The following is a 16,031-nucleotide window of genomic DNA, read 5'->3' as shown; positions in this document are numbered from 1 at the left end:
CGTACAGATCATCTAACTACAAGACGACCTTGTGAACATCAGTCGCGACCAATACTTCATTCAAAATTGCCACCTCTTACGATGGTCTTCTCTCCATAAAGGTTTGCCGGTACTCTGGCTAACGACCTGGTGTATTTCCTTGCCAAGTTCCTGACTTTGCCACCCTGGAGAGGGAATGGGACTACTCTAACTTCGGGACTACTCTAAATTCTTGCCATGGAATTAGTTATCTGGTGATCAGAACTGAATGCAATTTTATATATTTTGAACTTTTAATGAGAGATTTATGATCGGACTAGAACTAGTTCTTTAGACATGTGCAGTTTGGTTTCAGTCCTTTTAAAAAAAACCTTTCTGAAATGAGGTGCCTATCACTTGGTTTACAGTCTGACTCGTTTCCCATCTGCCAACACCCACTGATTATGCCACATGCAAATTGAGTAAATCACGTGAAAGCAGAATCTAGGTGAGGTGGCAGGATGGCCTCTCGGTACGCATACTCACCCCGAAGCTGTCGAGTCTGAGTTTGAATCCCGATCCAGCTACAAACTGTCATCTTGGTGTTGCGTTCAACTGGGCATCCCACCTGCTGGCATTCGCTGGTGGATGTTAAAGATCCCACGGTGTCCTTCGTGAAGAGTTGGCAAGCTATTTCCCGCAGCATGAGAAAATTATAAATTCATAGCCTAATCTTCGTTGAACGTCAAGCCTGCCAAGCCAGTTCATGAAAGGCTTGGGTTCAGCTTCCCCGTCAACCCCACAAGAACGTGGGAATTATTGTGGGTATTAAAAAAAGATGACGTGAATCGATAATCTATGCCATACAGTAAAGTTATTAAAGTCACAAACTATTATGCAAATAATGTGATCGTGCTTGTATCTTTGTTTGGCTGGTTACCTGTCTCCTCTCCCACTACTTCATGCGCCATTACCAGTCTTACAATTGTACTTTTGACATCGAAATTAATTTTGTTCGGCCCAGTCAAAAGTCGATTTTTGCCAAAGTGATCGCCACGCCAAACGACGACATCATGGCATTCCGGTAGCTGGCACTTAAAGTCCAACCTTAACGGGGTAGTTGTTCTGTCTCGTGCCACACCATCCCATGACGTGTTCTTGATGTGTATATATTTGGTCATGCTACTATTTATGGTTCTCTCATACTGTAAGAGTATCCGATAAGAAACAGCAACATTTGCATAACAGAGGCACATTTGGGAGCAGAGGTCATGCGGTCTGATGTGGAAATTATCTTCCTAGACAGGTACAGGAAAGCAGAAAGAAAGGAAAAGGTTTTATTGGTGGTTATCACAACGCAACAAAAAAGACAGCATAACTTAACCAGTATCGATGGTAAAAACATTGAGGGATGAGAACACTGACAATAGACACTTTAAACATCATAGAAAGAGCAATTATTTCGAAAAAAATCAGTTTTGGGTGAAAAATCATTGTTAAGCTTATGATTGAACTCTCCCATGAGAGACTCACCGTTCACAGAATGTCAATGATTGTTGTCCAGAAAAGGTCTTACGGGTCATTAAGTTGGTCAATTTCATGCTCTATCGTTGTGTGGAATTGAAACTGTCTCTGATTCCGATGTTCAGGTATATTATTGCGAAAGAAAGGGAATTTTAATATCCACAATATAACCTGCTGGTTTAATCATCCTTCCAAAGAAGCATTCAGTAATGTTTTACGAGATGACTATTAAAATTGTCATTTTTCAGAAACCTTCGGACGACCAATCAGGGGTACAGGTTCAATTCGTGTTCAAACCTCAATGAGTTTTGGCTCAAAGGTTGTGTGAACGTTAAAGGTCCCATGACACTCAAAACTTTCTGGTTATTTATATATTAACTTGACCTTCCGAGTGAAGAAATCACCCATGTTTCTTTTTTTAAATCAAAAATGGGATAATTAGACCAATATTTCGAACATTTCTAGTGCTTTTCACAACTTACTATGCCCCGCCCCTCAAAAAAGTTGAGTTCAGCGAACCGCAGGTCATGTGACCGTTCACGTCATCTCCAGAACTTGACTCGCACAGAGTGGATTGATTAGATGTCTCACGCCCTATAAAGTACGTGCAAATGCATTGTGCACATGTGTTTGCTATCTCACTGATCGTCTTAATTCCTGTGATTGTTTCACGGAAAAGAAATTCTGCTTCTGAGCCGTGTATGCACAACAATCACGAGGCAATTATTTATCCCTTTACTACCTTGTCGTAGTCGTGTACAAATCCAATACATGTATGCACAATAAAGGGCTATACCATGTCCACAAAATATAAAATGTGACTGTTGAACCTTTCCATTAAAAAAGAAACTTACAGGGACATACAAGTAAAATACTAAAGATTAATATTGCATCATTTCAAGGCGCAAGGAGGTAATTTTAAAATCAAACAATGTGAAAAACCTGCACCCACATTTTGCAGCTTATTGAATTGTTTGTTGAAACCAGCCTGCTGGGATAGGTATGATTCCACAAACATGCAAGGCAGGTATGGCTGCACTCGACATACATGGGTTTATTCTAAAGTGAAGGTACTGCTTCCATTGGCTTGCTATTCATTAACATTTAGCCAAAATGCTGTAATAAATGAAAAATATGTTGGCACAACTATGAAAGACAAATTTATCTGTCCTATTCCACGGCCTCATAGCCTCGGGACTCTTACGCATTGACTTATACATTGTGTGCATGCTAATACAAGTTACTTGTGTCCAGACTCGTCCAATAAATCCGTCGTCCGTCCGACTAGTCCAATAAATCTGACGTGCTGTAGCTTTGTTTTATTATTCCCTTTTCTTCATTGTTTTCTACTGGTGCTACATGATGACAGTAGGAATAAAATAAATAAAAATGCAACAGAACGTCAGATTTATCGGACTACTCTAGACAATTGTGTCGCAAGGTGTGTTCTGCACACAAGTTTTCATCGTATCCGGACAGCGAGATTGCTTCGTTTTATGCGCGGCGAGACACGGCCGATGACATGTGCTGGCCTTGCTTGTGATTCATTCGTTGCGGTGCAACATGTCCGCTGCGCTGCGCTGGTCACGTCACCTCACTAAAATATTTCTGATATCGAGCAGTATGCAAGTCGAATTTACATTATTGAATTACGAATAGGATTTAGTGTAACCAGTTGTTATTGCCAAGTCTTCCTTCGATGTCCTCCCAATTATCATGAACGCCGGGAATTTCATCACCATTTTCCTCTGCTTGTCCTGCTTCGGGCTCAAACTGCTAAGGTCGTATTCCATTTCCAGCTGCCTGAACTTCACCTCCCGCGACTACGTTATCTGACAATTCTCCATCTGATTCAGAGCAAAATCCTTCATTTCTCTCACACTCACAGTCGTTACCAGACAAATCAAAGTCCATGCCAGCCATTATTCAAAACCAAATGTTTGATTTTTTTTAAAGTAGAAATGAACGAAGCGTTTGAGTCGACCAATCGAATGTGGAAACACACAGGAAGCCAATACAATCACGTAGACCACCAACCCGAGTAATTTACGTGCAGCCTTTGTCGTTCTGGAGATGACGTCATGTGGGTTACGCCCCTTTCAGTAGATTTCGGCAGAATTTTTAGGGGGGTTTGTTTTTTAATTTGTTTGTTAATAGGATTGAAGAGGTTTGTTTTTTAATTTTACATTTTACAGAACGAGTATTGTGAAAAAACATTGTCAGATCTGAAATCACGATGAAACACTCCTATCGGACACAAATATATATATATATATATATATATATATATATATATATATATATATATATATATATATATATATATATATATATATATATATATTTGCAATTTCAGTACTTTTGGGTGTCATGCGACCTTTAAACTAGCCTTACACTGTGTAACAACAATTCACTACCATGCTACAAATTACAACAGATTATTCATTGTAGTTGTATGATTATCTGCAGTTTTTACTAATTTACAAGAAAACAAAAAAACAAAACACATCACACTTGCATAGCATCGTCATTAACCATGAAGGTTATCAGAAGCAGCTGGACTGTTTAACAATTTGTGTTTTATTGAACTTACAAGAAATAAATCGAAAGAATGAGTTGAGAAGCAAATGAATTTTAAACGAAATTTATACGTCGAAGCAAATATGTATGGAAAAAAACAAATTGAGTGAAATAACAGTGTAAACACATAATATAAACAACACGTTGCTGATTGGCGAAAGATACTCAATTAGCCAATCAGCATCACTCTCACACACATTTAACATACGATAATAAACATGAATCCTTCAGCCACCAAGGATATGCGTCTATCTGCACATGCAGGACAGGTATGTAAGCAGACGGAAATTGCAAGCTTGAATGTTAGTAGACAAGAAAGGAATCAACATAACAAATGGAATTTTAGCCTGGGATTCAAGCATCACGGGGCTCTGCGAACAGATTGGAATTCCAAACAAGCTAACCTGATGGTTATTGGCATTATTGAAGATGACACAATAGGTTCTCAAAACACAACAGCACACTTGCTTACGAAGAGTCCCGTTGGTGTAATGCTTGATCGTTCTAAACTGGATTTGAATAAGTATGAAGAAGCATTGTGGCACAGAAGGGTACAGGAATATTGGCAGGAATGGTAGGTTCGGTTGGTTGCTTACGATTAGCCAGGTGTGATCTAGTTGTAATATCTGTAATATGGCGGAGATGTCCGATCATTTTGCTTGTGCGTGTCATCTCAAGTGGAAATTCGTAGTTACTTTTTTTTGTGTGTACAGTAGTTCTGGAAGATGTAATAATAAATAAATAAAAAGGCATGGAGATAGAGTTGTGGCCCTGGCTTTTTGGGGACGTGGAGATGACACGGGCTAGATCGGCCAAGTCATCTCTTGTGTTTGGGTTTCCTTGTGTATTCCTTACATATACCATGTGCAATTCTATCGTTAAAAAATGCTTCAAGAAACGACTTTTTTTTCAAGCGGATTCTTTCAATCCACTGCAAAAACTATCTACTGTCAGTTACCTTTAAAATATTTACTTCCACTGTAACTCACCGACAGAAAGTTACTTACCTACACTCACCTGGTTTTCTGTGTTTACAATCATGTACATCATAAATGCTAGCAAAGGTAAATTGTAATAATCAGTACAAGCAGGCATGTATTAGCTTGTGAAAAGTTTGGAAATATTTGGGATGATCATAAAAACTAATATTGTAGACAGAGTTTTTGTCATTTCCTTTGTTTTTAAAAATTACACTTTTGACAGGGATGAGAGTTTTTTTTCTTCTTCTGTAAGATGAGGCATCCATCCTACTCTTTCAAACTCTGCCACGTCTTTGTTTCGCTTTCCCTGAGGGTGGTGTGGAATACGGGAAGAAGAGTAATGACGTGAGACAGAAAATCAGGGGAGGGGGGAGATGAAACGGGGAGTAACGTAAGCGATAATAAAATGGGTGTCTTCAGAAAAAAATGAAAATCCCTCTTTTCAAAGTAATTCAAACTAGAATAACAAACACAAAGGCATTTTAACAGAAAAAAAAAATCATCCTTCTGTTCAACTTTCAACTGTTTCGGTTATCCTCAGTTTTACTTGTTGTGGTTGTTCCTTTACTGCCGCTTGGGAGGGGAAGGGGACACTTGCAACTGTGCTTCAAAAGCATTTTGAAAGCTGAGAATTTACCTTTGACAGGTTACTGCTGCCCCATGGCACGCTGTTGCCAAAGCAGCCCTCAAATGGGGGCAGGTATTTGGAATTTGGAAAGTGTCCCAGCATATAATGGCCTACTCCTTTTGAAAGACACAATGGTTTTTTTTTTTTTCTGTCTGATTTGTTTAAAAAATATTTTCTACATTTAGGTAAAAAAAAGAAGCCAACTTTACATAAAGGAAGGCATAAAGCCAGCTCGGTCACTGATAGTTCAGATGGCAGAGCACTGGTGCAGCACTGGTGCAGTTTGCCAACGACCCTCGGTTCAATTCCTGGTCTGGGCCTGTAATTTTTTCCCACATATATGCCCGGTGTTGGTTTAATGTTTCGGATGGTGGGCTTGGGATCCGACAATCCTGAGTTCAAATCCCCCTCAGCTATTGAATTAATACCAGGTGGGGTTGATCCTGCCTGTCATCCTTCCGAAGTTGGCAACATGAGTGCCAGCTTGTTGGTATCCTGTGTCGGTGTGGTGACCTGTCCAGGATTGTACCCAATAGCCCCAACTCCCCCACACACACCTTGCCCATTTATATAGATAGCCGAGGTATCCATCCTTTGTCTGGATACTGTTGAAGCATAAAGTAATCATTTTGCTTATAACAGTTATTTTCATGCCTCTCAAAATACGGTGAGCAAAAATTGAAATTCGAGTTAAAAGCGACACGCCACTGTGTCCGGCAGACAGAAGGTAACTTCACTTGAGGTCGCAAAATGTGCCGTGGCTTTGTGCCGCATATTTCTGGCCTGCTGGAGGGAAAGGTGTGCATGGCTAATGGGCGGTGCTTGTGATGCTTGGGGAATGGGAGGAAGGTATGGCCTGGAGAATGGGTGGTGCTTGTGACACAGACAGGAACTGAGCTTTGAACCTCGGTTCAATTTTTTTTTAATTTAATGTTGATTTAGTTCAAATCATCGTATGATGTTTAAGTTTAAGTTTTAGTTGACTCTGTTTATGCAAAAAATTCAGTTCAAATCATCGTATGATAAAGATAGAGAGAAATGGCAAAGTTTTGTTTGTTGCCTTTAAATTCCAGGCCAGAAAGTTCTCACACAGTTGAACCACTCAGATGTTTAGCGAACAATGAAGCATATGCGCAGGATGACCAAAAATCTCAGTTGAGTGCATCACATTCCTCCTAAGGTTATCAAGAAGGTTTTCCTTCCTGAGAGTTTGCATCTGTATCCATCTTGTCCAACTTGTGCATCCTCCTATTGGTTCACGAGCGCCAGCCAGAGTGACCACTATATTCGTTATGTCTGTGTGTCCGTCTGTATGTGTGTCTGTCTGTCTGTCTGCGTGTTGGGTAGTCGATCGAGTCGGAAAAAAAAATTCGAAAAAAGAATTTTTTCGATTAAAAATTTTTTTTTTTTGATCTATTGATCTATTGATTTATTGATCTACCCTTATTTGTTGGTCGTGGTGTCAGTCTGTCCGTATGTGTGTTTGTCGGGGGTTTTTGACCCCGTTGCAGTTGTTCGATTTTGATGAAATTTGGGTGGTAGGACCAGTTTATGACCTTGTTGTGCCGTGTAGGTACTGGTTGCTAATGCCCCTTTGGTTGCCGAGCAATGGGACTTTGAAATTTTTGAAAAATCATAAAAAATGTATTTTTTCGAAAATCAAAAATTGGGCCACGACCGACTGTGGGCAGTACATTCAGCCATATTGTCAAAAATTTCCAGCCGGATCCTATGAAAACTGTCGGAGAAGATACACTTTGAATGAACCCTGGTCGAAAACAATAAAAAAAACGAAGTTCCTTATATCTCAGAGACTATGAGTCAGATATACATGAAACTGGTATGGTGGGTTCATGGTATGTCCTAGTTATGTGTGAGAAAGAGCCGTTGCTATGGACCCCTCCGTTGCCTAGCAATGGCCGAAAAACCTCTAAATGTGGGGGTATTTTAACGAAAAAACAATCTGCAGTATTAACCCTAGAAGCTAGAATCATGAAATTTCTTGTGCTTAATCCTCAGGTCATTCCCCATCGAACGGGCCCATCACATCAGGTTATATTGGGTAGTCGACTACCCATGTCCGCCTACCGGCTTGTCTTTCTGTCTGTCTGTGTGTCTGTCTGTCCAGAGCATAACTCCGTGGACTTTGATCCGATCTTGATGAAACTTGGTTATGTGTTAAATATCAATGTCTAGTTGTGTTTTCCTGGATGAGGGCGTGCTACGCCCATTGTGGACAGAGCCACGCCCAAAAATAGCCATTTTTAGGGGGTAGTCGGATTAAAAATCCATCTTCTCCGAGGGAATTGACTGAATGGAATGGGTTCTTCGTTATTTGAATAGTAAAATGAATTATCTAAAACTTGTCCGATTTTTCATTTTCATCCCAAGGTCAAAAACTTAGAAAATTGCGAATTTTGACACAAAAATCATACGACCGCCTCAGCTTTGAGAGCTAGGATGACAATATTTTTATGCATAATCTTGAGGTCATTCCCCACCTAAAGTCTTGAAACCATTTTGCTCTATCTCGAACACCTTGACCGTGGCGCCCCCTTCAAGTTTGTTTTTACGCCGATTTCATCAAAGTATGGATAATCCGAGGAGTGCGAAATGCCATATAGCCTATATGACGTTATATTGTTCCTGGAATGTTCCAGAGGAAGTTTTGCACCAAAGGTCATGATCCTTGACCATTGACCTTTAAACGCCACAAAGGTCAAATTTTCAAAGTTGTGGGAATCGAACCGGGTTTTCGACCTTCTTCGACGAACTAACTCCAATAAGCTATAGCAGGTATCCTGTTTCCTTATTTTAATGTCCACAACATTGTTTTGTGACCTTTAAAGGTTAAGCAAAGGTCAAATTTTGAAAGTTTTTTTTTTTGCACGTACGGCCACGCATGTACGGGCACGCACTAGTTTTTATAACTTGGTCAAAAATTATCACATTGTCTCATCCTTGACTTCTGAAACGATCTCCATCGTCAAATACCGCTCGTGAACCATTGTCGTCTTGAGACTTGTACCCCTCACTCCTCCCCACACCCATTATTTGTCCAAGTACCCCTCTATTTTGTCCTTCAACTCTGCTGTTGGTGTCTCCCCCTACTCTCTCTCTCTCTGCCTTTTGTTGTGTTGCATCCTGATCCGTTCAGTGTTCTAGCTCTTTCATGAGCCCCGGCTTTGCATACAAAACAGTGTTTCCAATGTACGATGATTCGTCGAAAGATTAAAGCAAATAGATTCGTTGACTTACCCAACTACTACCTCTGAATAAGCTGCTGCATTAACAATCCTGTTTGACCCAAAGAAGGAAGTGAGATTTGATTGATTTAATGTTCAGAAGTCAGTGTGTAATTTCAGTGATTCACTCCACGTGGATACACAATATGCTAATACATAAACACTGATTTCAGGACCAAACAAGTTAGATTATCGATTAAACCAGGACCCTCAAGAGCTACGGTTTATGCTAAACGATCATGTGTCAATGCAACCCCAGTTCACTTACGGTTTCGATAAACCAAGAATCCTCCAACGATTAGTGCAATAATCACGACTGCTACCAATGCACCCACAATCATCCCTGGAAGACCACACTCAAGGTAAATGCTCATTTTATTGTCTCATTAATTTACAAGTGTAGGCTCATGAAAATGACCCGCATGGCAGGATCACGTTTAACTCACCGGTGTTTGATTCCGCAACACATTTTTCTTCACATTTCTCAAGCTCGTTTGCACATGAGTTTTCTTTCACCTTTGTAAACCGTTCACATTCTGTCCAGGAGTGAGGATGGGACAAGGCGTGACGGTGATAAGGTTAAAAACAAGGACAAACCAAGGCTGTATCGGTGCAGTACATCTGCCATCTGCTTGACTTCTATCGGAGTTTCCTGACCTCACCTGAGTACTTTATTTTCAGCACACCCAGTCAACTCAGTCAGCCCAATACATTGTAACCAAACTTTTATTTTCTTGCAAGAACTACAACCAAACTTATTGAGAGGACACGAGTTGCGGCTTCATCACAAACACTTGAGCACAGTGACACACCTCATTCCGAAAACACGGCCATCTTTTGTGAAGACTGTGGGAGGATTTTATTGGAAATTATTCGGAAAGTTGAACTGTTGAGTGTGGAATAGATTAAGCCGACTGTACAAGGAGGAGGTACAAGGGGCGTCGTCGTTTACTCGAAGTTAACTTCCATCTGCTCCATCAAGGCACAACGACAACGGAATATATTCCAGACATTAATTCCTTCTCACCACATTATTTACTTCTAATTTACTTCCTTCATTTGACATTATTTACTTATTTCATAATTTACTGCTTTTTCATTTTCACCCTTCATTAATATTTAATAATTGAATACTTTCAGTCATTCTTCATTATTTCACTCGTTCAAGAAAAATAATAATCTGGATTTGGGGGCAAACTTGGCTCCTCTCAGCTGACACACAGATGTTGGCCCAACGTTGGCAAATCAACGTCACTTTTACACAATATGAACAACGTTGGACCGACGTCGGAAATCTGCTTACGACCGTTCTGATCTCTCGCCAATGTTGGCCAAACATCGGTGTACTATCTGGGCAGTTGTAAATCATATCATTATCCAGTACAACGGATAAAATATTACTTTTTAGATGGAATCAAAAAGCAGGTTAACTTAAGCCAGAGTGTAACAGGTACAGCGGCAAAACTTACTGTGCGGATAGTTGAGTGCCACAAAAGAACATGTCTTCAGTGAAAACTTCCTGTATTTAGCTGGAAAACAAAAACACAACATGCCCGTGTCATATCAACATTCTTATCGGCATTGCATTCTAGGCTCCATCGGTATCGATTTCTTTCGATATTGATATACCAGTAGGGTCCTACCGATTTATCGATATTATTTTTTAAAATGTTTTTTTTTATTTTTTACGCAGGTTCCAAAAATATGCAATGGTCCATAACGTATTCATATATGACGTGCACATCATCGACACAAGGTCATTTTTCAAAGTATTCCTACGATGAGAGCGGTTATTTTACTTGCATATTTAACTTGTGTTGAAAATGATTTTGTTTTAAAGCGAGATAAGTGTTGGTATTATCGACACAGGTTGAGAATCAAGATTCATCGCTATCACCATGCCAGTGTGACTATCACATAACACTGTCCCGTTACCGCTTTCATGCCGGTACCTCTCATACCGGTACCTCTTTCATACCGGTACCGCTTTCATACCGGTATCGCTCTCATACCGGTACCGCTTTCATACCGGTACTGCTTTCATACCGGTATCGCTCTCATACCGGTATCGCTCTCATACCGGTATCGCTCTCATACCGGTATCGCTCTCATACCGGTATCGCTCTCATACCGGTACCGCTCTCATACCGGTATCGCTCTCATACCGGTACCACTTTCATACCGGTACCGCATTCATACCTGTATCGCTTTCATACCGGGACCGCTTTCATACTGGTATCGCTCTCATACCGGTATCGCTTTCATATCGGTATCGCTCTCATACCGGTACCGCATTCATACCTGTATCGCTTTCATACCGGTATCGCTTTCATACCGGGACCGCTTTCATACCATGACCGCTTTCATACCGGGACTGCTTTCATACCGGTACCTCTCATACCGGTACCGCTTTGATACCGGTATCGCTTTCATACCAGTATCGCTCTCATACCGGTACCGCTTTCATACCGGTACCTCTCATACCAGTACCGTTTTCATACCGGTATCGCTTTCATACCGGGACCGCTTTCATACCGGGACCGCTTTCATACCGGTATCGCTTTCATACCGGTACCTCTCATACCGGTACCGCTTTCATACCGGTATCGCTTTCATACCGGTATCGCTCTCATACCGGTATCGCTTTCATACTGGTATCGCTCTCATACCGGTACCGCTTTCATACCGGTATCGCTTTCATACCGGGACCGCTTTCATACCGGTATCGCTTTCATACCGGTACCGCATTCACACTGGTACCGCTTTCATACCGGGACCGCTTTCATACCGGTATCGCTTTCATACCGGTACCGCATTCACACTGGTACCCCTTTCGTACCGGGACCGCTTTCATACCGGTATCGCTTTCATACCGGTACCGCATTCACACTGGTACCCCTTTCGTACCGGTACCGCTTTCATACCGGTATCGCTTTCATACCGGGACCGCTTTCATACCGGTATCGCTCTCATACCGGTACCGCTTTCACACCGTTACCGCTTTCATACCGGGACCGCTTTCATACCGGTATCGCTTTCATACCGGTACCGCATTCACACTGGTACCCCTTTCGTACCGGGACCGCTTTCATACCGGTACCACTTTCATACCGGTACCTCTCATACCAGTACCGCTTTCAGACCGGGATCGCTTTCATACCGGTATCGCTCTCATACTGGTACCTCTCATACCGGTACCGCTTTCATACCCGTGTCGCTCTCATACCGGTATCGCTTTCGTCCCGGTATCGCTCTCGTACCGGTACCGCTCTCATACCGGTAACGATTTCATACCGGTATCGCTCTCATACCGGTACCTCTCAGACCGGTATCGCTTTCATACCGGGATCGCTTTCATACCGGTACCGCTTTCATGCCGGTATCGCTTTCATACCGGTACCGCTTTCGTACCGGTATCGCTTTCATACCGGTACCGCTTTCATACCGATACCGCTTTCATACCGGGACCGCTTTCACACCGGTACCACTTTCACACCGGCACCGCTTTCTTACCGATACCCCTTTCGTACCGGTACCACTTACTTACCGGTACCCCTTTCATACCGGTACCGCTTTCTTACCGGTACCGCTTTCTTACCGGTACCCTTTTCGTACCGGTACCGCTTTTTTACCGGTACCCTTTTCATACCGGTACCGCTTTCTTACCAGTACCCCTTTCTTAATGGTACCCCTTTCTTACCGGTACCGCTTTCTTACCGGTACCGCTTTCTTAATGGTACCCCTTTCTTACCGGTACCGCTTTCTTAATGGTACCCCTTTCTTACCGGTACCGCTTTCTTACGGGTACCGCTTTCTTACCGGTACCGCTTTCTTAATGGTACCCCTTTCTTACCGGTACCACTTTCTTACCGGTACCGCTTTCTTACCGGTACCCCTTTCATACCGGTACCGCTTTCATACGATTTTATACGATAATAACCAATTGGCAATCACTTTAAAACCAGCCACAAGGGCAAAGAAAAACACGATTGCTTGTATGGTGCTCGGATGCTGAGGGTTAAAAGTTAAAACATCCTGTACTTACTTCCTGGTACATCTTATCTTGACGTCATACGTTCCACCCTTTCATGTGTAGGCGAGTGCATCAAAGCTTTTTAAATCATGTAGTCCATGTACGGTATTAAGGATTGTAAACACCTTTCTTCAGTTTGTTGGTGATATACCGGTTTTTTTTCAGATCGATTATTTTTTGGTATACTGCTATATTCAGAATTTCAATTCCGGTTATATCGATCTGAAAAATTATATCGATGTAACCGGTACATCGATATATCACCGGACCCTATTGTATACTGTTATGTAACAATTGTACTGGCACAAAGGCCTTCCTATTGTTTACAGGGGTACTAAGATATCTTATATTCCAGAGATTATGTAACCTGCAGACAGGTTCTACACATGAATGCATCTCGGACAATGGCATGAGGATTTATTGGCAGCTTTTATGAAGAGTAAACATTAAAAAAAAGCAATAAATATTTTAATAAGACAGTGACTACACACAGTAGTACACAGTGGTTCACTCGGCGCTCCATCACTTTCCGCATCCACCTTCTAAGTTCTTTACTATAACAACAACAAAGCAACCTTTGTCCTTAACAACAAAAGGTTTCACAATTTTAGACGACTAGTACATGTGTTTTTGTTGCAGAATAATATCATAATTCAATTGCGAGATGAACAACTTTGGCAACAACTTAATGCTGAGTGATTTCTAAAGCCAGATAAGTCATGAAAAATTAAAACAAACACCCGAATCTAAAGGTGAATGAGTTTACTCTGCTGTAGTTGGATAAATAACACATAGCACTCTAATCTCACACTCTTACGGAATAGTTAACATGAGTTTGTTTGGTATTTCCATTTTAATGTGCGTTTACTACAGTGAAATATAAAACTTGTGAATTACTTTATGGATGCTCACACGGTTACTGGTCTACATGCTAAATTTGCTGTGTGGTCTTGGCGACACAAGCGTCCGCCTTCCGTATTTAGCAGAGGCGCTGTCGTTTCTACCTACCAGGGTTGATGGATACGTTGCGATGGTATTCTCGCAGACATTTCTCTATGTCATTGTAGCAGTTCTTCAGAGTGCATGCTGCAGTGAGAAGTATACATTATGTTAGTCGCACAGAAACGCGTCGACCACAGATATCGGATGCGATAAATGCGGAAACCTAACCAATTTACCCTGAACTTGGATCGTGTATGTTTTTATTTATAAAAAGAAACATTATGCCATAAAAGGCTTAGGCATAACAATAAGTATTTTGCATTGCACATGTAGGTCCTGATTTCAACCCCCCCCTCTTGTTCAAGAAGGCACACACATAAGATAGAAAATGGCTATTGGAGCCCTCACATCCCTGTGACATCCAAAGGAAACACTGATTGATCCTTTGTTCTCCCATGTAGTGCAGAAGATTGGACTACAAAGCAACAACCCTGAGATATACATCACTCCCTGGTTCTCCTTTATTCCTCATTTTTACCGACTGAGTCTGATGGACAAAACAAGCAATGTAGAATTAAACAATTCGCATGTACAAAGCATTTGTGAACTAGAGGGGGAGCACTCGGTAGAGTGCAAAACCTCCACCGCCAATACTGCTGGGTCACTTACGTGAACCTGATATCCTATTCATTGTAGGTCAAAACGGATCAGACTCTACTGAACCACGATTGAATAAACTAAACTAGATCGATGCGCATGTAGAAATGCCAAAAAAAAAAATCGAAATTTTTTTGAAAAAAAAAGGTGCAAAATTTGTTTTTTTTTCTCTAAACAAATTTTTGGGGGAGGGGGGGTTGGAAATCACTTAAAACATGTAGAAATGCAAAAAAAAAATCAAATATTTTTCAAATAAAATCGAAATTTTTTTGAAAAAAAGTTGCAAAATTGTTTTTTTTTTTCTCTAACAAATTTATTTTTTGGTTGGAAATCACTTAAAACATGTAGAAATGCAAAAACAAAAATTCAAATATTTCTTCAAAATGGCCGCCATAGCGGCCATATTGGACTTTGGGCCATGTCAAAAATCTAATGGCATCATCCTTGGACCATACCTTATCCCCCACCAAGTTTCGTCGAAATCCGTCCAGGAGTTTTTCCACAATACTGTTCACAAACAAACAAACAAACAAACAGACAGGGGTGAAAACAGTAACCTCCATCCATCTTCGATGGCGGAGGTTAACTAGAGGGGGAGCACTCGGGAGAGTGCAAAACCTCCGCCGCCAATACTGCTGGGTCACTCAAGTGAACCTTATATCTTATTCATTAAATATGATGTCAACAGTGCTAAGAGTTATAGTTTTCTCCAACATTGTTTTTTTTTGGGGGGGGGGGGGTTGCAAATCACTTAAAACATGTAAAAATGCAAAAAAATTTTTTCTCTATTTTTTTTTTTTTGGGGGGGGGGGTTGGAAATCACTTACAATATGTAGAAATGCAAAAAAAAAAATTTTCTCTAAAAATTTTTTTTTTGGGGGGGGGGGGGTTGCAAATCACTTAAAACATGTAAAAATGCAAAAAAAAAAATCAAAAGTTTGTTGAAAAAAAAGTTGCAAAAAATATTTTTTCTCGAACAATTTTTTTTGGGGGGGGGTTGTAAATCACTTAAAACATGTAGGAATGCAAAAAAATTTCCTTTTTTGGGGGGGGTAACAATTTTTTTTGGGGGGGGGTTGGAAATCACTTAAAACATGTAGAAATGCAAAAAAATTCTCTAAATTTTTTGGGGGTAACAATTTCTTTTTGGGGGGTTGGAAATCACTTAAAACATGTAGAAATGCAAAAAAAATTTTCTCTAATTTTTTTGGGGGGGGGTGGAAATCACTTAAAACATGTAGAAATGCAAAAAAAAAATTTCTCTATTTTTTTGGTGGGAGGTAAAAAAAAGTTTTTTTTGGAGGGGGGGTTGGAAATCACTCAAAACATCTAAAAATGCCAAAAAAAATCGAAATTTTGTTGAAAAAAAAGGTGCAAAAATGTTTTTTCTCGAGCAATTTTTTTTTGGGGGGGGGGTTGGAAATCACTTAAAACATGTAGAAATGCAAAAAAAAATTTTGGGGGGGGAACAATTTTTGGGGGAG

At 40.7% G+C, this 16,031-nt stretch overlaps 1 protein-coding gene across 1 annotated transcript in view; it reads right to left on the bottom strand.

The window, feature by feature from the left end:
- Window positions 1–1,281: 1,281 nt before the first annotated feature.
- Window positions 1,282–16,031, bottom strand: part of LOC147011592 (uncharacterized) — a 29,732-nt gene continuing 14,982 nt past the window's right edge. The window contains exons 8-12 of the mRNA XM_085858308.1: window positions 13,957–14,034; window positions 10,385–10,444; window positions 9,362–9,451; window positions 9,184–9,258; window positions 1,282–5,349 (exon numbers count right to left, since the gene is read on the bottom strand). Coding sequence (XP_085714434.1) covers window positions 5,318–5,349; window positions 9,184–9,258; window positions 9,362–9,451; window positions 10,385–10,444; window positions 13,957–14,034 — 335 coding nt within the window. The 3' untranslated portion in view covers window positions 1,282–5,317. The remainder of the gene's footprint in view (window positions 5,350–9,183; window positions 9,259–9,361; window positions 9,452–10,384; window positions 10,445–13,956; window positions 14,035–16,031) is intronic.

Source organism: Eptatretus burgeri, chromosome 15 (assembly GCF_056783735.1).
Source record: "Eptatretus burgeri isolate ZD-2024b chromosome 15, Ebu_testis_v1, whole genome shotgun sequence".
NCBI lineage: Eukaryota > Metazoa > Chordata > Myxini > Myxiniformes > Myxinidae > Eptatretus > Eptatretus burgeri.
The sequence above is the reverse complement of the archived record's forward strand: the minus strand, read 5'-3'. Positions and strand labels throughout refer to the sequence as shown.